Source organism: Papaver somniferum, chromosome 7 (genome assembly GCF_003573695.1).
Source record: "Papaver somniferum cultivar HN1 chromosome 7, ASM357369v1, whole genome shotgun sequence".
Taxonomy (NCBI): Eukaryota; Viridiplantae; Streptophyta; class Magnoliopsida; order Ranunculales; family Papaveraceae; genus Papaver; species Papaver somniferum.
Genome location: NC_039364.1, coordinates 15,000,070 through 15,027,936, shown reverse-complemented (window position 1 = coordinate 15,027,936; position 27,867 = coordinate 15,000,070). Strand labels below are relative to the sequence as shown.

Here is a 27,867-nt window from a genome sequence, read left to right as displayed (position 1 = left end):
CTTAACAGGCTAAATTGTAGACCTTGCTCCTTTACCACTCTCCCTCACTTCATCTATCAGATCATCAATCATCTATACCCAGAAAAAACTTGCTTGCAAATTAACTCAATATATTTTCATATGGCTGCTTCAACAGCTCTTCAAGTTTTAGTAGAACCACTTCTTGGAACTGTATTTGACAGCCTAGGATCAATTGTGGCAAGCGAATTCAGTCTCATTTCTGGAGTCAACGACGAGTTCCAACGTCTCCTTGATACAATATCAGCAATCAAAGCTGTCATCGAGGATGCTGAAGAGAAGCAACTTACGGACAAACCAATATGTGATTGGCTAAGAAAGCTCAAAGGTGCTACTTATGATGTTGAAGACTTCTTGGATGAGTGCAACTGTTGGGGTATATATTTAAAAACATAGTTTTGTAATAATATGCCAAAGTTATAGAGATAGTATGGTGGCATTGTTTTGAGCTCCCACACTATAGGCATGGGTTCAATTCCCACCCCACACAATTTCACTAGGGTATATACTATTTATACTATATATTATATTACATTAGTCCGGGAGCGGGGCCTTGGGGGTCTTGGGAGGTCTGCTGATCCAGAAACAATTTTTTTGCTGTTTTTAACTTAAATTTTCAAAACGTATTAAGATAATTATATCATGATTAATTACAGTTAATGTTGAAATTTTAATACGGCCGTTTTTTTGCTGTTACAAAGAAATTTAATTGGCATTTAATCGAAAATTAATTTTCCATTAATTCCATTGATTCTTTTTTGATTATAAAAAAAAAAAACTGGTTTCTGGAAGAGAATATATAGAACGTTATTTTTATTTCGTCAAGTTTTCTGAGCAAGTGTTGTTGAAAGAGTTATTATTGATTCGATTTCTCAGTGCAGAGAAATCGAAAGAGATAAGCTGTTTTATCCCATAGGGTTTCGACAAAAAACTGACTGCTAGCACAATCAAGAGGCAGAGTCGCGAAACACCTTAAAGATAGCGACCTAGTACGCGACTCAGCGGTTTCTTTGTGTGATTTGATTATAGTGCTTTGTTTCCAACAATTTTAAGGTGATTCGTTTCTGCTATGGAGAATGAAAAGAAGCGCGTTGATGATACCAACAAGCCTTTCAAATTTGAAGGGTTGCATTTCAGAAGATGGAAGCTGAAGATGTTCTTTTATCTCAAACTGATGAAGCTGCATATGATTGTGTCGAGTGTTCATCCTGGAACCCTGGAACCTGCTGCTGATAAGACTGCTGCTGTTGCTGCTGGCGGTGGTGCTGCTACAGATCCACCTCCTACCGGTGGTGTTGAAGAAGTTGTTTCTCAAACTCCCGAGGAAAAACAAAAGGCCATCGACAAATGGATCGATAATGACTTTGATTGCAAAAACTACATTCTTAATGCATTATCTGACGATTTATATGAGTATTATTCAACTTTTGAAACTGCTAAAGATGTATGGGATGCATTACAGAAAAAATATGACACCGAGGAAGCGGGTTCAAAGAAATATGCTGTGAGCCGGTATGTGAGATACCAAATGGTGGATGATAGATCAGTTGTTGCACAGGCTCATGAACTTCAAAAAATTTACCACGAAATTGTGGCCGAAGGTATGAAAACTGATGAACAATTTCAAGTTTCTGTAATGATTGACAAGTTACCACCTAGCTGGAAAGATTTTCGTAATACTTTGCGTCACAAGACTAAAGAATTTTCTCTTGAAAGTTTGATTGTTAAGCTCAGGGTTGAGGAAGAAGCTCGGAAACAAGATAAGAAGGAAGAGATTCTCATTGTTTCTAACAATAAGACTCATCCGAATTTAAAACCTAAGAAAAGGGATATGAAACCTAACCCGAACCAGAAGAAAGGAGGAAGGCCTAATCAAAACAAGAACCAACACCCATCGAAAAATGGACAGAATTCCAATTCTGAATTTCTTTGTTATATATGTAATAAACCAAACCACATGGCTAGGAATTGCAGATTTAACAAGGAAAAGAATAACGCACAGCTAATGCTGTGGGTGACGTTATAATTGCCATGGTCTCTGATCCAGAGTTCTACATGGTTGGTGGATCTGATGGGTGGTGGATAGACAGTGGTGCTTCGCGTCAGTTGTTTTGATAGGTCCATGTTTAAGACTTATGCTGAAACCAAGGACAAGAAAGTGTTATTGGGAGACTCCCACAGCACTATGGTGAAAGGTTCTGGTACGGTAGAGTTGAAGTTTACTTCTGGGAAGACACTCATGCTGAAAGATGTCCTTCACACTCCAGAAATGAGAAAGAACCTTGTTTCCGGCTATCTTCTCAACAAGGCTGGGTTGTATCAAACTATTGGGTCTGATATTTACACTATAACTAAGAATAAGAATTTTGTAGGAAAGGGTTATGCTACTGATGGAATGTTTAAGCTTAATGTTGATGCTATGAATAAAATTGATTCTTCTGCTTATATGGTTTGCAATTTAATGTTTGGCATGGTAGGCTTTGTCATGTGGGTAAAAAGTTAGTAAATAACATGAGTAAGTTAGGTGTCCTCCCTGAATTTTCTGAAAATGATTTTGAAAAATGTGAATACTGTAGTCAAGCAAAAATAACCAAGACTTCACATAAATCTGTTGTAAGAGAATCGAAACCACTAGACTTAATACATTCTGATTTGTGTGAATATGAAGGTATCCTAACTAGAAATGGCAAGAGGTATATCATGACGTTCATTGATGATTGTTCTAATTATACTTATGTTTATTTGTTGAGCCATAAGAACGAAGCTATTGAAAAGTTTAAGATTTTTATTGCTGAAATTGAAAATCAATTTGGTAGGAAAATTAAGAGATTTCGTAGTGATAGAGGCACTGAATATGATTCTTCTCCTTTTACTGAAATTTATCAAACTAATGGCATTATACATGAAAGAACTGCACCATATAATCCTCAAATGAATGGGAAAGCTGAAAGAAAGAATCGTACTCTTACTGAATTGACTGTTGCTTGTTTGCTTAGCTCTGGTGCTGCTTCTCATTGGTGGGGTGAATGTTTGCTGACTGTTTGCCATGTTTTGAACCGCATTCCTAATAATAAAACCATGATATCTCCTTATGAACTTTGGAGAAATAGAAAACCTAATGTCTCTTATTTTAGAGTTTGGGGTTGCTTAGCTTTTGTTAGAAAACCTGATCCTAAAAGACATAAGTTAGAAAGTAGAGCTTATGAATGTGTTTTTATTGGTTATGCTCAAAACAGTAAAGCTTATAGGTTCTTTGATATTAATAATAAGGTTATTATTGAATCTATTGATGTTGATTTCTTTGAAGAGAGATTTCCTTTTAAATCTAGAAATAGTGGGGGTAATAGTGGGGGTTCTTTATCTAGTGTTTTACCTAGAGCTGATTCTGAACATAGATTAGAAGAACCTAGAAGTGCAGAAACTAGGATCACTGAAGTTGAACCTAGAAGAAGTAAAAGAGCTAGGACTGACACAAGAGATCCTGATTTTAATTTTATGCCGTAGAGGAAGAACCTTCTAATTTACAAGAGGCGTTCAGTTCTGCAGAGTCTAGTTTCTGGCAAGAAGCTGTAGATAATGAATGGGATTCTCATATGTCTAATGGAACTTGGCGTATAGTAGATTTACCTCCTGGTTGTAAGCCTATAGGTTGTAAATGGGTTTTGAAAAGGAAACTAAAGCCTGATGGAACAATAGAGAAGCACAAAGCTAGACTGGTTGCTAAAGGATTTAGGCAACGAGAGAACGTAGACTTCTTTGATACTTATTCTCTGTTACTAGATTAACATCTATACGTGTTTTGATTGCTGTTGCCGCTGCTCATAATCTTGTTATTCACCAAATGATGTTAAAACTGCCTTTTTGAATGGTGAACTAGAAGAGGAAATTTATATGGAACAACCTGAAGGTTTTGTAATTCCTGGACAAGAACAAAGAAAGTATGTAAGCTAGAAAAATCCCTTTATGGTTTAAAACAAGCTCCTAAACAGTGGCATGAGAAATTTGATAATTTAATGATTTCACATAACTTCAGAATAAACGAGGGTGACAAATGCATCTATTATAAATTTGAGAATGATGTGTGTGTGATTGTTTGCTTGTATGTGGATGATTTGCTGATATTGGTTCCAATTTATCTGTTGTCAATGAAACTAAAGGTATGCTTAGTTCGAATTTTGACATGAAAGATTTGGGTGAAGCTAGTGTAATCTTGGGAATCAAAATAACTAGAACTAGTAGTGGTATTTGTTTGGATCAATCTCACTACATTGAAAAAATTCTGAGAAAGTATGAATATTTTGATTGTAAGCCTGCTTGTACTCCGTTTGATCCTAATGTGAAATTGTTTAAGAACACTGGAGAAAGTGTTAGACAATCTGAATATGCTAGTATAATTGGAAGTCTGCGTTATGCAACTGATTGTACAAGACCAGACATTGCATATGCAGTGGGAGTTCTGTGCAGGTTTACCAGTAATCCTAGTTTGGAACACTGGGATGCTATTGAGAGGGTTATGCGGTATCTGAAAAGAACCACAAACCTAGGATTACACTATAAGAGGCATCCCGCAGTCCTTGAAGGATTTAGCGATGCTAATTGGAATACTCTTTCAGATGATTCCAAGGCCACCAGTGGATATGTTTTTACTATTGCTGGGGGCGCTGTATCTTGGAGATCAAAGAAACAGACAATTATAGCCCAATCTACGATGGAGGCTGAATTGATGGCACTAGCAGCAGCTAGTGAAGAAGCAGGATGGCTGAGCTAGAGTCTGTTATCAGACATTCCAGTATGGGAAAAACCCAGCTAGTTTTGTAATAATATGCCAAAGTTAGAGAGATAGTATGGTGGCATTGTTTTGAGCTCCCACACTATAGGCATGGGTTCAATTCCACCCCACACAATTTCACTAGGGTATATACTATTTATACTATATATTATATTACATTAGTCCGGGAGCGGGCCTTGGGGCCTTGGGGGTCTTGGGAGGTCTGCTGATCCAGAAACAATTTTTTTGCTGTTTTTAACTTAAATTTTCAAAACGTATTAAGATAATTATATCATGATTAATTACAGTTAATGTTGAAATTTTAATACGGCCGTTTTTTTTGCTGTTACAAAGAAATTTAATTGGCATTTAATCGAAAATTAATTTTCCATTAATTCCATTGATTCTTTTTGATTATAAAAAAAAAAACTGGTTTCTGGAAGAGAATATATAGAACGTTATTTTTATTTCGTCAAGTTTTCTGAGCAAGTGTTGTTGAAAGAGTTATTATTGATTCGATTTCTCAGTGCAGAGAAATCGAAAGAGATAAGCTGTTTTATCCCATAGGGTTTCGACAAAAAACTGACTGCTAGCAACAAGAGGCAGAGTCGCGAAACACCTTAAAGATAGCGACCTAGTACGCGACTCAGCGGTTTTTTGTGATTTGATTATAGTGCTTTGTTTCCAACAATTTTAAGGTGATTCGTTTCTGCTATGGAGAATGAAAAGAAGCGCGTTGATGATACCAACAAGCCTTTCAAATTTGAAGGGTTGCATTTCAGAAGATGGAAGCTGAAGATGTTCTTTTATCTCAAACTGATGAAGCTGCATATGTGTCGAGTGTTCATCCTGGAACCCTGGAACCTGCTGCTGATAAGACTGCTGCTGTTGCTGCTGGCGGTGGTGCTGCTACAGATCCACCTCCTACCGGTGGTGTTGAAGAAGTTGTTTCTCAAACTCCCGAGGAAAAACAAAAGGCCATCGACAAATGGATCGATAATGACTTTGATTGCAAAAACTACATTCTTAATGCATTATCTGACGATTTATATGAGTATTATTCAACTTTTGAAACTGCTAAAGATGTATGGGATGCATTACAGAAAAAATATGACACCGAGGAAGCGGGTTCAAAGAAATATGCTGTGAGCCGGTATGTGAGATACCAAATGGTGGATGATAGATCAGTTGTTGCACAGGCTCATGAACTTCAAAAAATTTACCACGAAATTGTGGCCGAAGGTATGAAAACTGATGAACAATTTCAAGTTTCTGTAATGATTGACAAGTTACCACCTAGCTGGAAAGATTTTCGTAATACTTTGCGTCAAGACTAAAGAATTTTCTCTTGAAAGTTTGATTGTTAAGCTCAGGGTTGAGGAAGAAGCTCGGAAACAAGATAAGAAGGAAGAGATTCTCATTGTTTCTAACAAAAGACTCATCCGAATTTAAAACCTAAGAAAAGGGATATGAAACCTAACCCGAACCAGAAGAAAGGAGGAAGGCCTAATCAAAACAAGAACCAACACCCATCGAAAAATGGACAGAATTCCAATTCTGAATTTCTTTGTTATATCTGTAATAAACCAAACCACATGGCTAGGAATTGCAGATTTAACAAGGAAAAGAATAACGCACAAGCTAATGCTGTGGGTGACGTTATAATTGCCATGGTCTCTGATCCAGAGTTCTACATGGTTGGTGGATCTGATGGGTGGTGGATAGACAGTGGTGCTTCGCGTCATTGTTGTTTTGATAGGTCCATGTTTAAGACTTATGCTGAAACCAAGGACAAGAAAGTGTTATTGGGAGACTCCCACAGCACTATGGTGAAAGGTTCTGGTACGGTAGAGTTGAAGTTTACTTCTGGGAAGACACTCATGCTGAAAGATGTCCTTCACACTCCAGAAATGAGAAAGAACCTTGTTTCCGGCTATCTTCTCAACAAGGCTGGGTTGTATCAAACTATTGGGTCTGATATTTACAATAACTAAGAATAAGAATTTGTAGGAAAGGGTTATGCTACTGATGGAATGTTTAAGCTTAATGTTGATGCTATGAATAAAATTGATTCTTCTGCTTATATGGTTTGCAATTTTAATGTTTGGCATGGTAGGCTTTGTCATGTGGGTAAAAAGTTAGTAAATAACATGAGTAAGTTAGGTGTCCTCCCTGAATTTTCTGAAAATGATTTTGAAAAATGTGAATACTGTAGTCAAGCAAAAATAACCAAGACTTCACATAAATCTGTTGTAAGAGAATCGAAACCACTAGACTTAATACATTCTGATTTGTGTGAATATGAAGGTATCCTAACTAGAAATGGCAAGAGGTATATCATGACGTTCATTGATGATTGTTCTAATTATACTTATGTTTATTTGTTGAGCCATAAGAACGAAGCTATTGAAAAGTTTAAGATTTTTATTGCTGAAATTGAAAATCAATTTGGTAGGAAAATTAAGAGATTTCGTAGTGATAGAGGCACTGAATATGATTCTTCTCCTTTTACTGAAATTTATCAAACTAATGGCATTATACATGAAAGAACTGCACCATATAATCCTCAAATGAATGGGAAAGCTGAAAGAAAGAATCGTACTCTTACTGAATTGACTGTTGCTTGTTTGCTTAGCTCTGGTGCTGCTTCTCATTGGTGGGGTGAATGTTTGCTGACTGTTTGCCATGTTTTGAACCGCATTCCTAATAATAAAACCATGATATCTCCTTATGAACTTTGGAGAAATAGAAAACCTAATGTCTCTTATTTTAGAGTTTGGGGTTGCTTAGCTTTTGTTAGAAAACCTGATCCTAAAAGACATAAGTTAGAAAGTAGAGCTTATGAATGTGTTTTTATTGGTTATGCTCAAAACAGTAAAGCTTATAGGTTCTTTGATATTAATAATAAGGTTATTATTGAATCTATTGATGTTGATTTCTTTGAAGAGAGATTTCCTTTTAAATCTAGAAATAGTGGGGGTAATAGTGGGGGTTCTTTATCTAGTGTTTTACCTAGAGCTGATTCTGAACATAGATTAGAAGAACCTAGAAGTGCAGAAACTAGGATCACTGAAGTTGAACCTAGAAGAAGTAAAAGAGCTAGGACTGACACAAGAGATCCTGATTTTGAATTTTATGCCGTAGAGGAAGAACCTTCTAATTTACAAGAGGCGTTCAGTTCTGCAGAGTCTAGTTTCTGGCAAGAAGCTGTAGATAATGAATGGGATTCTCATATGTCTAATGGAACTTGGCGTATAGTAGATTTACCTCCTGGTTGTAAGCCTATAGGTTGTAAATGGGTTTTGAAAAGGAAACTAAAGCCTGATGGAACAATAGAGAAGCACAAAGCTAGACTGGTTGCTAAAGGATTTAGGCAACGAGAGAACGTAGACTTTGATACTTATTCTCCTGTTACTAGATTAACATCTATACGTGTTTTGATTGCTGTTGCCGCTGCTCATAATCTTGTTATTCACCAAATGGATGTTAAAACTGCCTTTTTGAATGGTGAACTAGAAGAGGAAATTTATATGGAACAACCTGAAGGTTTTGTAATTCCTGGACAAGAACAGAAAGTATGTAAGCTAGAAAAATCCCTTTATGGTTTAAAACAAGCTCCTAAACAGTGGCATGAGAAATTTGATAATTTAATGATTTCACATAACTTCAGAATAAACGAGGGTGACAAATGCATCTATTATAAATTTGAGAATGATGTGTGTGTGATTGTTTGCTTGTATGTGGATGATTTGCTGATATTTGGTTCCAATTTATCTGTTGTCAATGAAACTAAAGGTATGCTTAGTTCGAATTTTGACATGAAAGATTTGGGTGAAGCTAGTGTAATCTTGGGAATCAAAATAACTAGAACTAGTAGTGGTATTTGTTTGGATCAATCTCACTACATTGAAAAAATTCTGAGAAAGTATGAATATTTTGATTGTAAGCCTGCTTGTACTCCGTTTGATCCTAATGTGAAATTGTTTAAGAACACTGGAGAAAGTGTTAGACAATCTGAATATGCTAGTATAATTGGAAGTCTGCGTTATGCAACTGATTGTACAAGACCAGACATTGCATATGCAGTGGGAGTTCTGTGCAGGTTTACCAGTAATCCTAGTTTGGAACACTGGGATGCTATTGAGAGGGTTATGCGGTATCTGAAAAGAACCACAAACCTAGGATTACACTATAAGAGGCATCCCGCAGTCCTTGAAGGATTTAGCGATGCTAATTGGAATACTCTTTCAGATGATTCCAAGGCCACCAGTGGATATGTTTTTACTATTGCTGGGGGCGCTGTATCTTGGAGATCAAAGAAACAGACAATTATAGCCCAATCTACGATGGAGGCTGAATTGATGGCACTAGCAGCAGCTAGTGAAGAAGCAGGATGGCTGAAGAGTCTGTTATCAGACATTCCAGTATGGGAAAAACCCAGCTAGTTTTGTAATAATATGCCAAAGTTAGAGAGATAGTATGGTGGCATTGTTTTGAGCTCCCACACTATAGGCATGGGTTCAATTCCCACCCCACACAATTTCACTAGGGTATATACTATTTATACTATATATATTACATTATCCGGGAGCGGGCTTGGGGCCTTGGGGGTCTTGGGAGGTCTGCTGATCCAGAAACAATTTTTTTGCTGTTTTTAACTTAAATTTTCAAAACGTATTAAGATAATTATATCATGATTAATTACAGTTAATGTTGAAATTTTAATACGGCCGTTTTTTTGCTGTTACAAAGAAATTTAATTGGCATTTAATCGAAAATTAATTTTCCATTAATTCCATTGATTCTTTTTGATTATAAAAAAAAAAACTGGTTTCTGGAAGAGAATATATAGAACGTTATTTTTATTTCGTCAAGTTTTCTGAGCAAGTGTTGTTGAAAGAGTTATTATTGATTCGATTTCTCAGTGCAGAGAAATCGAAAGAGATAAGCTGTTTTATCCCATAGGGTTTCGACAAAAAACTGACTGCTAGCACAATCAAGAGGCAGAGTCGCGAAACACCTTAAAGATAGCGACCTAGTACGCGACTCAGCGGTTTCTTTGTGTGATTTGATTATAGTGCTTTGTTTCCAACAATTTTAAGGTGATTCGTTTCTGCTATGGAGAATGAAAAGAAGCGCGTTGATGATACCAACAAGCCTTTCAAATTTGAAGGGTTGCATTTCAGAAGATGGAAGCTGAAGATGTTCTTTTATCTCAAACTGATGAAGCTGCATATGATTGTGTCGAGTGTTCATCCTGGAACCCTGGAACCTGCTGATGATAGACTGCTGCTGTTGCTGCTGGCGGTGGTGCTGCTACAGATCCACCTCCTACCGGTGGTGTTGAAGAAGTTGTTTCTCAAACTCCCGAGGAAAAACAAAAGGCCATCGACAAATGGATCGATAATGACTTTGATTGCAAAAACTACATTCTTAATGCATTATCTGACGATTTATATGAGTATTATTCAACTTTTGAAACTGCTAAAGATGTATGGGATGCATTACAGAAAAAATATGACACCGAGGAAGCGGGTTCAAAGAAATATGTGTGAGCCGGTATGTGAGATACCAAATGGTGGATGATAGATCAGTTGTTGCACAGGCTCATGAACTTCAAAAATTTACCACGAAATTGTGGCCGAAGGTATGAAAACTGATGAACAATTTCAAGTTTCTGTAATGATTGACAAGTTACCACCTAGCTGGAAAGATTTTCGTAATACTTTGCGTCACAAGACTAAAGAATTTTCTCTTGAAAGTTTGATTGTTAAGCTCAGGGTTGAGGAAGAAGCTCGGAAACAAGATAAGAAGGAAGAGATTCTCATTGTTTCTAACAATAAGACTCATCCGAATTTAAAACCTAAGAAAAGGGATATGAAACCTAACCCGAACCAGAAGAAAGGAGGAAGGCCTAATCAAAACAAGAACCAACACCCATCGAAAAATGGACAGAATTCCAATTCTGAATTTCTTTGTTATATCTCTAATAAACCAAACCACATGGCTAGGAATTGCAGATTTAACAAGGAAAAGAATAACGCACAAGCTAATGCTGTGGGTGACGTTATAATTGCCATGGTCTCTGATCCAGAGTTCTACATGGTTGGTGGATCTGATGGGTGGTGGATAGACAGTGGTGCTTCGCGTCATTGTTGTTTTGATAGGTCCATGTTTAAGACTTATGCTGAAACCAAGGACAAGAAAGTGTTATTGGGAGACTCCCACAGCACTATGGTGAAAGGTTCTGGTACGGTAGAGTTGAAGTTTACTTCTGGGAAGACACTCATGCTGAAAGATGTCCTTCACACTCCAGAAATGAGAAAGAACCTTGTTTCCGGCTATCTTCTCAACAAGGCTGGGTTGTATCAAACTATTGGGTCTGATATTTACACTATAACTAAGAATAAGAATTTTGTAGGAAAGGGTTATGCTACTGATGGAATGTTTAAGCTTAATGTTGATGCTATGAATAAAATTGATTCTTCTGATATGGTTTGCAATTTTAATGTTTGGCATGGTAGGCTTTGTCATGTGGGTAAAAAGTTAGTAAATAACATGAGTAAGTTAGGTGTCCTCCCTGAATTTTCTGAAAATGATTTTGAAAAATGTGAATACTGTAGTCAAGCAAAAATAACCAAGACTTCACATAAATCTGTTGTAAGAGAATCGAAACCACTAGACTTAATACATTCTGATTTGTGTGAATATGAAGGTATCCTAACTAGAAATGGCAAGAGGTATATCATGACGTTCATTGATGATTGTTCTAATTATACTTATGTTTATTTGTTGAGCCATAAGAACGAAGCTATTGAAAAGTTTAAGATTTTTATTGCTGAAATTGAAAATCAATTTGGTAGGAAAATTAAGAGATTTCGTAGTGATAGAGGCACTGAATATGATTCTTCTCCTTTTACTGAAATTTATCAAACTAATGGCATTATACATGAAAGAACTGCACCATATAATCCTCAAATGAATGGGAAAGCTGAAAGAAAAATCGTACTCTTACTGAATTGACTGTTGCTTGTTTGCTTAGCTCTGTGCTGCTTCTCATTGGTGGGGTGAATGTTTGCTGACTGTTTGCCATGTTTTTGAAACCGCATTCTCTATAATAAAACCATGATATCTCCTTATGAACTTTGGAGAAATAGAAAACCTAATGTCTCTTATTTTAGAGTTTGGGGTTGCTTAGCTTTTGTTAGAAACCTGATCCTAAAACATAAGTTTAAGAAAGTAAGCTTATGAATGTTGTTTTTATTGGTTATGCTCAAAACAGTAAAGCTTATAGGTTCTTTGATAAATAATAATAGGTTTATTGAATCTATTGATGTATTTATTTCTTTGAAGATAGAGATTTCCTTTAAATCTAGAAATATGGGGGTAATAGTGGGGGTTCTTTATCTAGTGTTTTACCTAGAGCTGATTCTGAACATAGATTAGAAGAACCTAGAAGTGCAGAAACTAGGATCACTGAAGTTGAACCTAGAAGAAGTAAAGAGCTAGGACTGACACAAGAGATCCTGATTTTGAATTTTGCCGTAGAGGAAGAACCTTCTAATTTACAAGAGGCGTTCAGTTCTGCAGAGTCTAGTTTCTGGCAAGAAGCTGTAGATAATGAATGGGATTCTCATATGTCTAATGGAACTTGGCGTATAGATTTACCTCCGGTTGTAAGCCTATAGGTTGTAAATGGGTTTTGAAAAGGAAACTAAAGCCTGATGGAACAATAGAGAAGCACAAAGCTAGACTGGTTGCTAAAGGATTTAGGCAACGAGAGAACGTATACTTCTTTGATACTATTCTCTGCTTCTAGATTAACATCTATACGTGTTTTGATTGCTGTTGCCGCTGCTCATAATCTTGTTATTCACCAATGGATGTTAAAACTCTGCCTTTTTGAATGGTGAACTAGAAGAGGAAATTTATATGGAACAACCTGAAGGTTTTGTAATTCCTGGACAAGAACAGAAAGTATGTAAGCTAGAAAAATCCCTTTATGGTTTAAAACAAGCTCCTAAACAGTGGCATGAGAAATTTGATAATTTAATGATTTCACATAACTTCAGAATAAACGAGGGTGACAAATGCATCTATTATAAATTTGAGAATGATGTGTGTGTGATTGTTGCTTGTATGTGGATGATTTGCTGATATTTGGTTCCAATTTATCTGTTGTCAATGAAACTAAAGGTATGCTTAGTTCGAATTTTGACATGAAAGATTTGGGTGAAGCTAGTGTAATCTTGGGAATCAAAATAACTAGAACTAGTAGTGGTATTTGTTTGGATCAATCTCACTACATTGAAAAAATTCTGAGAAAGTATGAATATTTGATTGTAAGCCTGCTTGTACTCCGTTTGATCCTAATGTGAAATTGTTTAAGAACACTGGAGAAAGTGTTAGACAATCTGAATATGCTAGTATAATTGGAAGTCTGCGTTATGCAACTGATTGTACAAGACCAGACATTGCATATGCAGTGGGAGTTCTGTGCAGGTTTACCAGTAATCCTAGTTTGGAACACTGGGATGCTATTGAGAGGGTTATGCGGTATCTGAAAAGAACCACAAACCTAGGATTACACTATAAGAGGCATCCCGCAGTCCTTGAAGGATTTAGCGATGCTAATTGGAATACTCTTTCAGATGATTCCAAGGCCACCAGTGGATATGTTTTTACTATTGCTGGGGGCTGTATCTTGGAGATCAAAGAAACAGACAATTATAGCCCAATCTACGATGGAGGCTGAATTGATGGCACTAGCAGCAGCTAGTGAAGAAGCAGGATGGCTGAAGAGTCTGTTATCAGACATTCCAGTATGGGAAAAACCCAGCTAGTTTTGTAATAATATGCCAAAGTTAGAGAGATAGTATGGTGGCATTGTTTTGAGCTCCCACACTATAGGCATGGGTTCAATTCCCACCCCACACAATTTCACTAGGGTATATACTATTTATACTATATATTATATTACATTAGTCCGGGAGCGGGGCCTTGGGGCCTTGGGGGTCTTGGGAGGTCTGCTGATCCAGAAACAATTTTTTTGCTGTTTTTAACTTAAATTTTCAAAACGTATTAAGATAATTATATCATGATTAATTACAGTTAATGTTGAAATTTTAATACGGCCGTTTTTTGCTGTTACAAAGAATTTAATTGGCATTTAATCGAAAATTAATTTTCCATTAATTCCATTGATTCTTTTTGATTATAAAAAAAAAAACTGGTTTCTGGAAGAGAATATATAGAACGTTATTTTTATCGTCAAGTTTTCTGAGCAAGTGTTGTTGAAAGAGTTATTATTGATTCGATTTCTCAGTGCAGAGAAATCGAAAGAGATAAGCTGTTTTATCCCATAGGGTTTCGACAAAAACTGACTGCTAGCACAATCAAGAGGCAGAGTCGCGAAACACCTTAAAGATAGCGACCTAGTACGCGACTCAGCGGTTTCTTTGTGTGATTTGATTATAGTGCTTTGTTTCCAACAATTTTAAGGTGATTCGTTTCTGCTATGGAGAATGAAAAGAAGCGCGTTGATGATACCAACAAGCCTTTCAAATTTGAAGGGTTGCATTTCAGAAGATGGAAGCTGAAGATGTTCTTTTATCTCAAACTGATGAAGCTGCATATGATTGTGTCGAGTGTTCATCCTGGAACCCTGGAACCTGCTGCTGATAAGACTGCTGCTGATAAGGCTGCTGCTGTTGCTGCTGGCGGTGGTGCTGCTACAGATCCACCTCCTACCGGTGGTGTGAAGAAGTTGTTTCTCAAACTCCCGAGGAAAAACAAAAGGCCATCGACAAATGGATCGATAATGACTTTGATTGCAAAAACTACATTCTTAATGCATTATCTGACGATTTATATGAGTATTATTCAACTTTTGAAACTGCTAAAGATGTATGGGATGCATTACAGAAAAAAATGACACCGAGGAAGCGGGTTCAAAGAAATATGCTGTGAGCCGGTATGTGAGATACCAAATGGTGGATGATAGATCAGTTGTTGCACAGGCTCATGAACTTCAAAAAATTTACCACGAAATTGTGGCCGAAGGTATGAAAACTGATGAACAATTTCAAGTTTCTGTAATGATTGACAAGTTACCACCTAGCTGGAAAGATTTTCGTAATACTTTGCGTCACAAGACTAAAGAATTTTCTCTTGAAAGTTTGATTGTTAAGCTCAGGGTTGAGGAAGAAGCTCGGAAACAAGATAAGAAGGAAGAGATTCTCATTGTTTCTAACAATAAGACTCATCCGAATTTAAAACCTAAGAAAAGGGATATGAAACCTAACCCGAACCAGAAGAAAGGAGGAAGGCCTAATCAAAACAAGAACCAACACCCATCGAAAAATGGACAGAATTCCAATTCTGAATTTCTTTGTTATATCTCTAATAAACCAAACCACATGGCTAGGAATTGCAGATTTAACAAGGAAAAGAATAACGCACAAGCTAATGCTGTGGGTGACGTTATAATTGCCATGGTCTCTGATCCAGAGTTCTACATGGTTGGTGGATCTGATGGGTGGTGGATAGACAGTGGTGCTTCGCGTCATTGTTGTTTTGATAGGTCCATGTTTAAGACTTATGCTGAAACCAAGGACAAGAAAGTGTTATTGGGAGACTCCCACAGCACTATGGTGAAAGGTTCTGGTACGGTAGAGTTGAAGTTTACTTCTGGGAAGACACTCATGCTGAAAGATGTCCTTCACACTCCAGAAATGAGAAAGAACCTTGTTTCCGGCTATCTTCTCAACAAGGCTGGGTTGTATCAAACTATTGGGTCTGATATTTACACTATAACTAAGAATAAGAATTTTGTAGGAAAGGGTTATGCTACTGATGGAATGTTTAAGCTTAATGTTGATGCTATGAATAAAATTGATTCTTCTGCTTATATGGTTTGCAATTTTAATGTTTGGCATGGTAGGCTTTGTCATGTGGGTAAAAAGTTAGTAAATAACATGAGTAAGTTAGGTGTCCTCCCTGAATTTTCTGAAAATGATTTTGAAAAATGTGAATACTGTAGTCAAGCAAAAATAACCAAGACTTCACATAAATCTGTTGTAAGAGAATCGAAACCACTAGACTTAATACATTCTGATTTGTGTGAATATGAAGGTATCCTAACTAGAAATGGCAAGAGGTATATCATGACGTTCATTGATGATTGTTCTAATTATACTTATGTTTATTTGTTGAGCCATAAGAACGAAGCTATTGAAAAGTTTAAGATTTTTATTGCTGAAATTGAAAATCAATTTGGTAGGAAAATTAAGAGATTTCGTAGTGATAGAGGCACTGAATATGATTCTTCTCCTTTTACTGAAATTTATCAAACTAATGGCATTATACATGAAAGAACTGCACCATATAATCCTCAAATGAATGGGAAAGCTGAAAGAAAAAATCGTACTCTTACTGAATTGACTGTTGCTTGTTTGCTTAGCTCTGGTGCTGCTTCTCATTGGTGGGGTGAATGTTTGCTGACTGTTTGCCATGTTTGAACCGCATTCCTAATAATAAAACCATGATATCTCCTTATGAACTTTGGAGAAATAGAAAACCTAATGTCTCTTATTTTAGAGTTTGGGGTTGCTTAGCTTTTGTTAGAAAACCTGATCCTAAAAGACATAAGTTAGAAAGTAGAGCTTATGAATGTGTTTTTATTGGTTATGCTCAAAACAGTAAAGCTTATAGGTTCTTTGATATTAATAATAAGGTTATTATTGAATCTATTGATGTTGATTTCTTTGAAGAGAGATTTCCTTTTAAATCTAGAAATAGTGGGGGTAATAGTGGGGGTTCTTTATCTAGTGTTTTACCTAGAGCTGATTCTGAACATAGATTAGAAGAACCTAGAAGTGCAGAAACTAGGATCACTGAAGTTGAACCTAGAAGAAGTAAAAGAGCTAGGACTGACACAAGAGATCCTGATTTTGAATTTTATGCCGTAGAGGAAGAACCTTCTAATTTACAAGAGGCGTTCAGTTCTGCAGAGTCTAGTTTCTGGCAAGAAGCTGTAGATAATGAATGGGATTCTCATATGTCTAATGGAACTTGGCGTATAATAGATTTACCTCCTGGTTGTAAGCCTATAGGTTGTAAATGGGTTTTGAAAAGGAAACTAAAGCCTGATGGAACAATAGAGAAGCACAAAGCTAGACTGGTTGCTAAAGGATTTAGGCAACGAGAGAACGTAGACTTCTTTGATACTTATTCTCCTGTTACTAGATTAACATCTATACGTGTTTTGATTGCTGTTGCCGCTGCTCATAATCTTGTTATTCACCAAATGGATGTTAAAACTGCCTTTTGAATGGTGAATAGAAGAGGAATTTATATGGAACAACCTGAAGGTTTTGTAATTCCTGGACAAGAACAGAAAGTATGTAAGCTAGAAAAATCCCTTTATGGTTTAAAACAAGCTCCTAAACAGTGGCATGAGAAATTTGATAATTTAATGATTTCACATAACTTCAGAATAAACGAGGGTGACAAATGCATCTATTATAAATTTGAGAATGATGTGTGTGTGATTGTTTGCTTGTATGTGGATGATTTGCTGATATTTGGTTCCAATTTATCTGTTGTCAATGAAACTAAAGGTATGCTTAGTTCGAATTTTGACATGAAAGATTTGGGTGAAGCTAGTGTAATCTTGGGAATCAAAATAACTAGAACTAGTAGTGGTATTTGTTTGGATCAATCTCACTACATTGAAAAAATTCTGAGAAAGTATGAATATTTTGATTGTAAGCCTGCTTGTACTCCGTTTGATCCTAATGTGAAATTGTTTAAGAACACTGGAGAAAGTGTTAGACAATCTGAATATGCTAGTATAATTGGAAGTCTGCGTTATGCAACTGATTGTACAAGACCAGACATTGCATATGCAGTGGGAGTTCTGTGCAGGTTTACCAGTAATCCTAGTTTGGAACACTGGGATGCTATTGAGAGGGTTATGCGGTATCTGAAAAGAACCACAAACCTAGGATTACACTATAAGAGGCATCCCGCAGTCCTTGAAGGATTTAGCGATGCTAATTGGAATACTCTTTCAGATGATTCCAAGGCCACCAGTGGATGTTTTTACTATTGCTGGGGGCGCTGTATCTTGGAGATCAAAGAAACAGACAATTATAGCCCAATCTACGATGGAGGCTGAATTGATGGCACTAGCAGCAGCTAGTGAAGAAGCAGGATGGCTGAAGAGTCTGTTATCAGACATTCCAGTATGGGAAAAACCCAGCTAGTTTTGTAATAATATGCCAAAGTTAGAGAGATAGTATGGTGGCATTGTTTTGAGCTCCCACACTATAGGCATGGGTTCAATTCCCACCCCACACAATTTCACTAGGGTATATACTATTTATACTATATATTATATTACATTAGTCCGGGAGCGGGGCCTTGGGGCCTTGGGGGTCTTGGGAGGTCTGCTGATCCAGAAACAATTTTTTTGCTGTTTTTAACTTAAATTTTCAAAACGTATTAAGATAATTATATCATGATTAATTACAGTTAATGTTGAAATTTTAATACGGCCGTTTTTTTGCTGTTACAAAGAAATTTAATTGGCATTTAATCGAAAATTAATTTTCCATTAATTCCATTGATTCTTTTTTGATAAAAAAAAAAACTGGTTTCTGGAAGAGAATATATAGAACGTTATTTTTATTTCGTCAAGTTTTCTGAGCAAGTGTTGTTGAAAGAGTTATTATTGATTCGATTTCTCAGTGCAGAGAAATCGAAAGAGATAAGCTGTTTTATCCCATAGGGTTTCGACAAAAAACTGACTGCTAGCACAATCAAGAGGCAGAGTCGCGAAACACCTTAAAGATAGCGACCTAGTACGCGACTCAGCGGTTTCTTTGTGTGATTTGATTATAGTGCTTTGTTTCCAACAATTTTAAGGTGATTCGTTTCTGCTATGGAGAATGAAAAGAAGCGCGTTGATGATACCAACAAGCCTTTCAAATTTGAAGGGTTGCATTTCAGAAGATGGAAGCTGAAGATGTTCTTTTATCTCAAACTGATGAAGCTGCATATGATTGTGTCGAGTGTTCATCCTGGAACCCTGGAACCTGCTGCTGATAAGACTGCTGCTGATAAGCTGCTGCTGTTGCTGCTGGCGGTGGTGCTGCTACAGATCCACCTCCTACCGGTGGTGTTGAAGAAGTTGTTTCTCAAACTCCCGAGGAAAAACAAAAGGCCATCGACAAATGGATCGATAATGACTTTGATTGCAAAAACTACATTCTTAATGCATTATCTGACGATTTATATGAGTATTATTCAACTTTTGAAACTGCTAAAGATGTATGGGATGCATTACAGAAAAAATATGACACCGAGGAAGCGGGTTCAAAGAAATATGCTGTGAGCCGGTATGTGAGATACCAAATGGTGGATGATAGATCAGTTGTTGCACAGGCTCATGAACTTCAAAAAATTTACCACGAAATTGTGGCCGAAGGTATGAAAACTGATGAACAATTTCAAGTTTCTGTAATGATTGACAAGTTACCACCTAGCTGGAAAGATTTTCGTAATACTTTGCGTCACAAGACTAAAGAATTTTCTCTTGAAAGTTTGATTGTTAAGCTCAGGGTTGAGGAAGAAGCTCGGAAACAAGATAAGAAGGAAGAGATTCTCATTGTTTCTAACAATAAGACTCATCCGAATTTAAAACCTAAGAAAAGGGATATGAAACCTAACCCGAACCAGAAGAAAGGAGGAAGGCCTAATCAAAACAAGAACCAACACCCATCGAAAAATGGACAGAATTCCAATTCTGAATTTCTTTGTTATATCTGTAATAAACCAAACCACATGGCTAGGAATTGCAGATTTAACAAGGAAAAGAATAACGCACAAGCTAATGCTGTGGGTGACGTTATAATTGCCATGGTCTCTGATCCAGAGTTCTACATGGTTGGTGGATCTGATGGGTGGTGGATAGACAGTGGTGCTTCGCGTCATTGTTGTTTTGATAGGTCCATGTTTAAGACTTATGCTGAAACCAAGGACAAGAAAGTGTTATTGGGAGACTCCCACAGCACTATGGTGAAAGGTTCTGGTACGGTAGAGTTGAAGTTTACTTCTGGGAAGACACTCATGCTGAAAGATGTCCTTCACACTCCAGAAATGAGAAAGAACCTTGTTTCCGGCTATCTTCTCAACAAGGCTGGGTTGTATCAAACTATTGGGTCTGATATTTACACTATAACTAAGAATAAGAATTTTGTAGGAAAGGGTTATGCTACTGATGGAATGTTTAAGCTTAATGTTGATGCTATGAATAAAATTGATTCTTCTGCTTATATGGTTTGCAATTTTAATGTTTGGCATGGTAGGCTTTGTCATGTGGGTAAAAAGTTAGTAAATAACATGAGTAAGTTAGGTGTCCTCCCTGAATTTTCTGAAAATGATTTTGAAAAATGTGAATACTGTAGTCAAGCAAAAATAACCAAGACTTCACATAAATCTGTTGTAAGAGAATCGAAACCACTAGACTTAATACATTCTGATTTGTGTGAATATGAAGGTATCCTAACTAGAAATGGCAAGAGGTATATCATGACGTTCATTGATGATTGTTCTAATTATACTTATGTTTATTTGTTGAGCCATAAGAACGAAGCTATTGAAAAGTTTAAGATTTTTATTGCTGAAATTGAAAATCAATTTGGTAGGAAAATTAAGAGATTTCGTAGTGATAGAGGCACTGAATATGATTCTTCTCCTTTTACTGAAATTTATCAAACTAATGGCATTATACATGAAAGAACTGCACCATATAATCCTCAAATGAATGGGAAAGCTGAAAGAAAGAATCGTACTCTTACTGAATTGACTGTTGCTTGTTTGCTTAGCTCTGGTGCTGCTTCTCATTGGTGGGGTGAATGTTTGCTGACTGTTTGCCATGTTTTGAACCGCCATTCCTAATAATAACCTGAATATCCTATGAACTTTGGAGAAATAGAAAACCTAATGTCTCTTATTTTAGAGTTTGGGGTTGCTTAGCTTTTGTTAGAAAAACCTGATCCTAAAGACATAAGTAGAAAGTAGAGCTTATGAATGTGTTTTTATTGGTTATGCTCAAAACAGTAAAAGCTTATAGGTTCTTTGATATTAATAAATAAGGTTATTATTGAATCTATTGATGTTGATTTTTTGAAGAGAGATTTCCTTTTAAATCTAGAAATAGTGGGTAATCTGGGGGTTCTTTATCTAGTGTTTTACCTAGAGCTGATTCTGAACATAGATTAGAAGAACCTAGAAGTGCAGAAACTAGGATCACTGAAGTTGAACCTAGAAGAAGTAAAAGAGCTAGGACTGACACAAGAGATCCTGATTTTGAATTTTATGCCGTAGAGGAAGAACCTTCTAATTTACAAGAGGCGTTCAGTTCTGCAGAGTCTAGTTTCTGGCAAGAAGCTGTAGATAATGAATGGGATTCTCATATGTCTAATGGAACTTGGCGTATAATAGATTTACCTCCTGGTTGTAAGCCTATAGGTTGTAAATGGGTTTTGAAAAGGAAACTAAAGCCTGATGGAACAATAGAGAAGCACAAAGCTAGACTGGTTGCTAAAGGATTTAGGCAACGAGAGAACGTAGACTTCTTTGATACTTATTCTCCTGTTACTAGATTAACATCTATACGTGTTTTGATTGCTGTTGCCGCTGCTCATAATCTTGTTATTCACCAAATGGATGTTAAAACTGCCTTTTTGAATGGTGAATAAAGAAAATTTATATGGAACAACCTGAAGGTTTTGTAATTCCTGGACAAGAACAGAAAGTATGTAAGCTAGAAAAATCCCTTTATGGTTTAAAACAAGCTCCTAAACAGTGGCATGAGAAATTTGATAATTTAATGATTTCACATAACTTCAGAATAAACGAGGGTGACAAATGCATCTATTATAAATTTGAGAATGATGTGTGTGTGATTGTTTGCTTGTATGTGGATGATTTGCTGATATTTGGTTCCAATTTATCTGTTGTCAATGAAACTAAAGGTATGCTTAGTTCGAATTTTGACATGAAAGATTTGGGTGAAGCTAGTGTAATCTTGGGAATCAAAATAACTAGAACTAGTAGTGGTATTTGTTTGGATCAATCTCACTACATTGAAAAAATTCTGAGAAAGTATGAATATTTTGATTGTAAGCCTGCTTGTACTCCGTTTGATCCTAATGTGAAATTGTTTAAGAACACTGGAGAAAGTGTTAGACAATCTGAATATGCTAGTATAATTGGAAGTCTGCGTTATGCAACTGATTGTACAAGACCAGACATTGCATATGCAGTGGGAGTTCTGTGCAGGTTTACCAGTAATCCTAGTTTGGAACACTGGGATGCTATTGAGAGGGTTATGCGGTATCTGAAAAGAACCACAAACCTAGGATTACACTATAAGAGGCATCCCGCAGTCCTTGAAGGATTTAGCGATGCTAATTGGAATACTCTTTCAGATGATTCCAAGGCCACCAGTGGATATGTTTTTACTATTGCTGGGGGCGCTGTATCTTGGAGATCAAAGAAACAGACAATTATAGCCCAATCTACGATGGAGGCTGAATTGATGGCACTAGCAGCAGCTAGTGAAGAAGCAGGATGGCTGAAGAGTCTGTTATCAGACATTCCAGTATGGGAAAAACCCAGCTAGTTTTGTAATAATATGCCAAAGTTAGAGAGATAGTATGGTGGCATTGTTTTGAGCTCCCACACTATAGGCATGGGTTCAATTCCACCCCACACAATTTCACTAGGGTATATACTATTTATACTATATATTATATTACATTAGTCCGGGAGCGGGGCCTTGGGGGTCTTGGGAGGTCTGCTGATCCAGAAACAATTTTTTTGCTGTTTTTAACTTAAATTTTCAAAACGTATTAAGATAATTATATCATGATTAATTACAGTTAATGTTGAAATTTTAATACGGCCGTTTTTTTGCTGTTACAAAGAAATTTAATTGGCATTTAATCGAAAATTAATTTTCCATTAATTCCATTGATTCTTTTTGATTATAAAAAAAAAAACTGGTTTCTGGAAGAAATATAGAACGTTATTTTTATTTCGTCAAGTTTTCTGAGCAAGTGTTGTTGAAAGAGTTATTATTGATTCGATTTCTCAGTGCAGAGAAATCGAAAGAGATAAGCTGTTTTATCCCATAGGGTTCGACGACAAAAAACTGACTGCTAGCACAATCAAGAGGCAGAGTCGCGAAACACCTTAAAGATAGCGACCTAGTACGCGACTCAGCGGTTTCTTTGTGTATTTGATTATAGTGCTTTGTTTCCAACAATTTTAAGGTGACGTTTCTGCTATGGAGAATGAAAAGAAGCGCGTTGATGATACCAACAAGCCTTTCAAATTTGAAGGGTTGCATTTCAGAAGATGGAAGCTGAAGATGTTCTTTTATCTCAAACTGATGAAGCTGCATATGATTGTGTCGAGTGTTCATCCTGGAACCCTGGAACCTGCTGCTGATAAGACTGCTGCTGTTGCTGCTGGCGGTGGTGCTGCTACAGATCCACCTCCTACCGGTGGTGTTGAAGAAGTTGTTTCTCAAACTCCCGAGGAAAAACAAAAGGCCATCGACAAATGGATCGATAATGACTTTGATTGCAAAAACTACATTCTTAATGCATTATCTGACGATTTATATGAGTATTATTCAACTTTTGAAACTGCTAAAGATGTATGGGATGCATTACAGAAAAAATATGACACCGAGGAAGCGGGTTCAAAGAAATATGCTGTGAGCCGGTATGTGAGATACCAAATGGTGGATGATAGATCAGTTGTTGCACAGGCTCATGAACTTCAAAAAATTTACCACGAAATTGTGGCCGAAGGTATGAAAACTGATGAACAATTTCAAGTTTCTGTAATGATTGACAAGTTACCACCTAGCTGGAAAGATTTTCGTAATACTTTGCGTCACAAGACTAAAGAATTTTCTCTTGAAAGTTTGATTGTTAAGCTCAGGGTTGAGGAAGAAGCTCGGAAACAAGATAAGAAGGAAGAGATTCTCATTGTTTCTAACAATAAGACTCATCCGAATTTAAAACCTAAGAAAAGGGATATGAAACCTAACCCGAACCAGAAGAAAGGAGGAAGGCCTAATCAAAACAAGAACCAACACCCATCGAAAAATGGACAGAATTCCAATTCTGAATTTCTTTGTTATATCTGTAATAAACCAAACCACATGGCTAGGAATTGCAGATTTAACAAGGAAAAGAATAACGCACAAGCTAATGCTGTGGGTGACGTTATAATTGCCATGGTCTCTGATCCAGAGTTCTACATGGTTGGTGGATCTGATGGGTGGTGGATAGACAGTGGTGCTTCGCGTCATTGTTGTTTTGATAGGTCCATGTTTAAGACTTATGCTGAAACCAAGGACAAGAAAGTGTTATTGGGAGACTCCCACAGCACTATGGTGAAAGGTTCTGGTACGGTAGAGTTGAAGTTTACTTCTGGGAAGACACTCATGCTGAAAGATGTCCTTCACACTCCAGAAATGAGAAAAACCTTGTTTCCGGCTATCTTCTCAACAAGGCTGGGTTGTATCAAACTATTGGGTCTGATATTTACACTATAACTAAGAATAAGAATTTTGTAGGAAAGGGTTATGCTACTGATGGAATGTTTAAGCTTAATGTTGATGCTATGAATAAAATTGATTCTTCTGCTTATATGGTTTGCAATTTTAATGTTTGGCATGGTAGGCTTTGTCATGTGGGTAAAAAGTTAGTAAATAACATGAGTAAGTTAGGTGTCCTCCCTGAATTTTCTGAAAATGATTTTGAAAAATGTGAATACTGTAGTCAAGCAAAAATAACCAAGACTTCACATAAATCTGTTGTAAGAGAATCGAAACCACTAGACTTAATACATTCTGATTTGTGTGAATATGAAGGTATCCTAACTAGAAATGGCAAGAGGTATATCATGACGTTCATTGATGATTGTTCTAATTATACTTATGTTTATTTGTTGAGCCATAAGAACGAAGCTATTGAAAAGTTTAAGATTTTTATTGCTGAAATTGAAAATCAATTTGGTAGGAAAATTAAGAGATTTCGTAGTGATAGAGGCACTGAATATGATTCTTCTCCTTTTACTGAAATTTATCAAACTAATGGCATTATACATGAAAGAACTGCACCATATAATCCTCAAATGAATGGGAAAGCTGAAAGAAAGAATCGTACTCTTACTGAATTGACTGTTGCTTGTTTGCTTAGCTCTGGTGCTGCTTCTCATTGGGGGGTGAATGTTTGCTGACTGTTTGCCATGTTTTGAACCGCATTCCTAATAATAAAACCATGATATCTCCTATGAACTTTGGAGAAATAGAAACCTAATGTCTCTTATTTTAGAGTTTGGGGTCTTAGCTTTTGTTAGAAAACCTGATCCTAAAAGACATAAGTTAGAAAGTAGAGCTTATGAATGTGTTTTTTATTGGTTATGCTCAAAACAGTAAAGCTTATAGGTTCTTTGATATTAATAATAGGTTATTATTGAATCTATTGATGTTGATTTCTTTGAAGAGATTTCCTTTTAAATCTAGAAATAGTGGGGGTAATAGTGGGGGTTCTTATCTAGTGTTTACTAGAGCTGATTCTGAACATAGATTAGAAGAACCGAACTTAGCAGAAACTAGGATCACTGAAGTTGAACCTAGAAGAGTAAAAGAGCTAGGACTGACACAAGAGATCCTGATTTTGAATTTTATGCCGTAGAGGAGAACCTTCTAATTTACAAGAGGCGTTCAGTTCTGCAGGTCTAGTTTCTGGCAAGAAGCTGTAATAATGAATGGGATTCTCATATGTCTAAGGAACTTGGCGTATATAGATTTACCTCCTGGTTTGTAAGCCTATAGGTTGTAAATGGGTTTTGACAAGGAACTAAGCCTGATGGACAATAGAGAAGCACAAAGCTAGACTGTTGCCTAAAGGATTTAGGCAACGAGAGAACGTTAGACTTCTTTGATACTTATTCTCCTGTTACTAGATTAACATCTATACGTGTTTTGATTGTTGTTGCCGCTGCTCATAATCTTGTTATTCACCAAATGGATGTTAAAACTGCCTTTTTGAATGGTGAAATAGAAGAGAAAATTTATATGGAACAACCTGAAGGTTTTGTAATTCCTGGACAAGAACAGAAAGTATGTAAGCTAGAAAAATCCCTTTATGGTTTAAAACAAGCTCCTAAACAGTGGCATGAGAAATTTGATAATTTAATGATTTCACATAACTTCAGAATAAACGAGGGTGACAAATGCATCTATTATAAATTTGAGAATGATGTGTGTGTGTGTTTGCTTGTATGTGGATGATTTGCTGATATTTGGTTCCAATTTATCTGTTGTCAATGAAACTAAAGGTATGCTTAGTTCGAATTTTGACATGAAAGATTTGGGTGAAGCTAGTGTAATCTTGGGAATCAAAATAACTAGAACTAGTAGTGGTATTTGTTTGGATCAATCTCACTACATTGAAAAAATTCTGAGAAAGTATGAATATTTTGATTGTAAGCATGCTTGTACTCCGTTTGATCCTAATGTGAAATTGTTTAAGAACACTGGAGAAAGTGTTAGACAATCTGAATATGCTAGTATAATTGGAAGTCTGCGTTATGCAACTGATTGTACAAGACCAGACATTGCATATGCAGTGGGAGTTCTGTGCAGGTTTACCAGTAATCCTAGTTTGGAACACTGGGATGCTATTGAGAGGGTTATGCGGTATCTGAAAAGAACCACAAACCTAGGATTACACTATAAGAGGCATCCCGCAGTCCATGAAGGATTTAGCGATGCTAATTGGAATACTCTTTCAGATGATTCCAAGGCCACCAGTGGATATGTTTTTACTATTGCTGGGGGCGCTGTATCTTGGAGATCAAAGAAACAGACAATTATAGCCCAATCTACGATGGAGGCTGAATTGATGGCACTAGCAGCAGCTAGTGAAGAAGCAGGATGGCTGAAGAGTCTGTTATCAGACATTCCAGTATGGGAAAAACCCAGCTAGTTTTGTAATAATACGCCAAAGTTAGAGAGATAGTATGGTGGCATTGTTTTGAGCTCCCACACTATAGGCATGGGTTCAATTCCCACCCCACACAATTTCACTAGGGTATATACTATTTATACTATATATTATATTACATTAGTCCGGGAGCGGGGCCTTGGGGGTCTTGGGAGGTCTGCTGATCCAGAAACAATTTTTTTGCTGTTTTTAACTTAAATTTTCAAAACGTATTAAGATAATTATATCATGATTAATTACAGTTAATGTTGAAATTTTAATACGGCCGTTTTTTTGCTGTTACAAAGAAATTTAATTGGCATTTAATCGAAAATTAATTTTCCATTAATTCCATTGATTCTTTTTTGATTATAAAAAAAAAAAACTGGTTTCTGGAAGAGAATATATAGAACGTTATTTTTATTTCGTCAAGTTTTCTGAGCAAGTGTTGTTGAAAGAGTTATTATTGATTCGATTTCTCAGTGCAGAGAAATCGAAAGAGATAAGCTGTTTTATCCCATAGGGTTTCGACAAAAAACTGACTGCTAGCACAATCAAGAGGCAGAGTCGCGAAACACCTTAAAGATAGCGACCTAGTACGCGACTCAGCGGTTTCTTTGTGTGATTTGATTATAGTGCTTTGTTTCCAACAGCAACACCGATGCTGCTTTAAGACGTTCATCAGAAATACTCAAACCGAGTAGCGGGTGCAACAACATCAAGGAATTTATGAGTCATTCTGTTCCTTCTGTTTTCTGTTGCAAAGCAAGCTCATCATCTCGCCGTGCAATTGCAAAGAGAGTTCAGAAATTCATACGCCGATTTGATGAAATTTACGAGCAAAGGAGCAAGTTCCACTTGAATCCTAACGTGATTGCTGCAGATGTTCAATTGGGAAAAAGAGAAACTACCTCATATCCAGATGAACCGATAGTTTATGGAAGGGATGAGGACATAGAATACATAGTCAATCTCTTGCAAAATGATACGGGAGGAAGCTGA

The 27,867-nt window shown here is 36.6% G+C and overlaps 1 protein-coding gene across 1 annotated transcript; it reads left to right on the top strand.

The window, feature by feature from the left end:
- On the top strand, positions 1-27,867 carry LOC113294184 (putative disease resistance protein RGA1). The gene is made up of 2 exons (XM_026542597.1): positions 1-386; positions 27,522-27,867. The coding sequence occupies exons 1-2, from the start codon at positions 121-123 to the stop codon at positions 27,865-27,867; spliced, it is 612 nt and encodes a 203-aa protein (XP_026398382.1). The 5' UTR covers positions 1-120.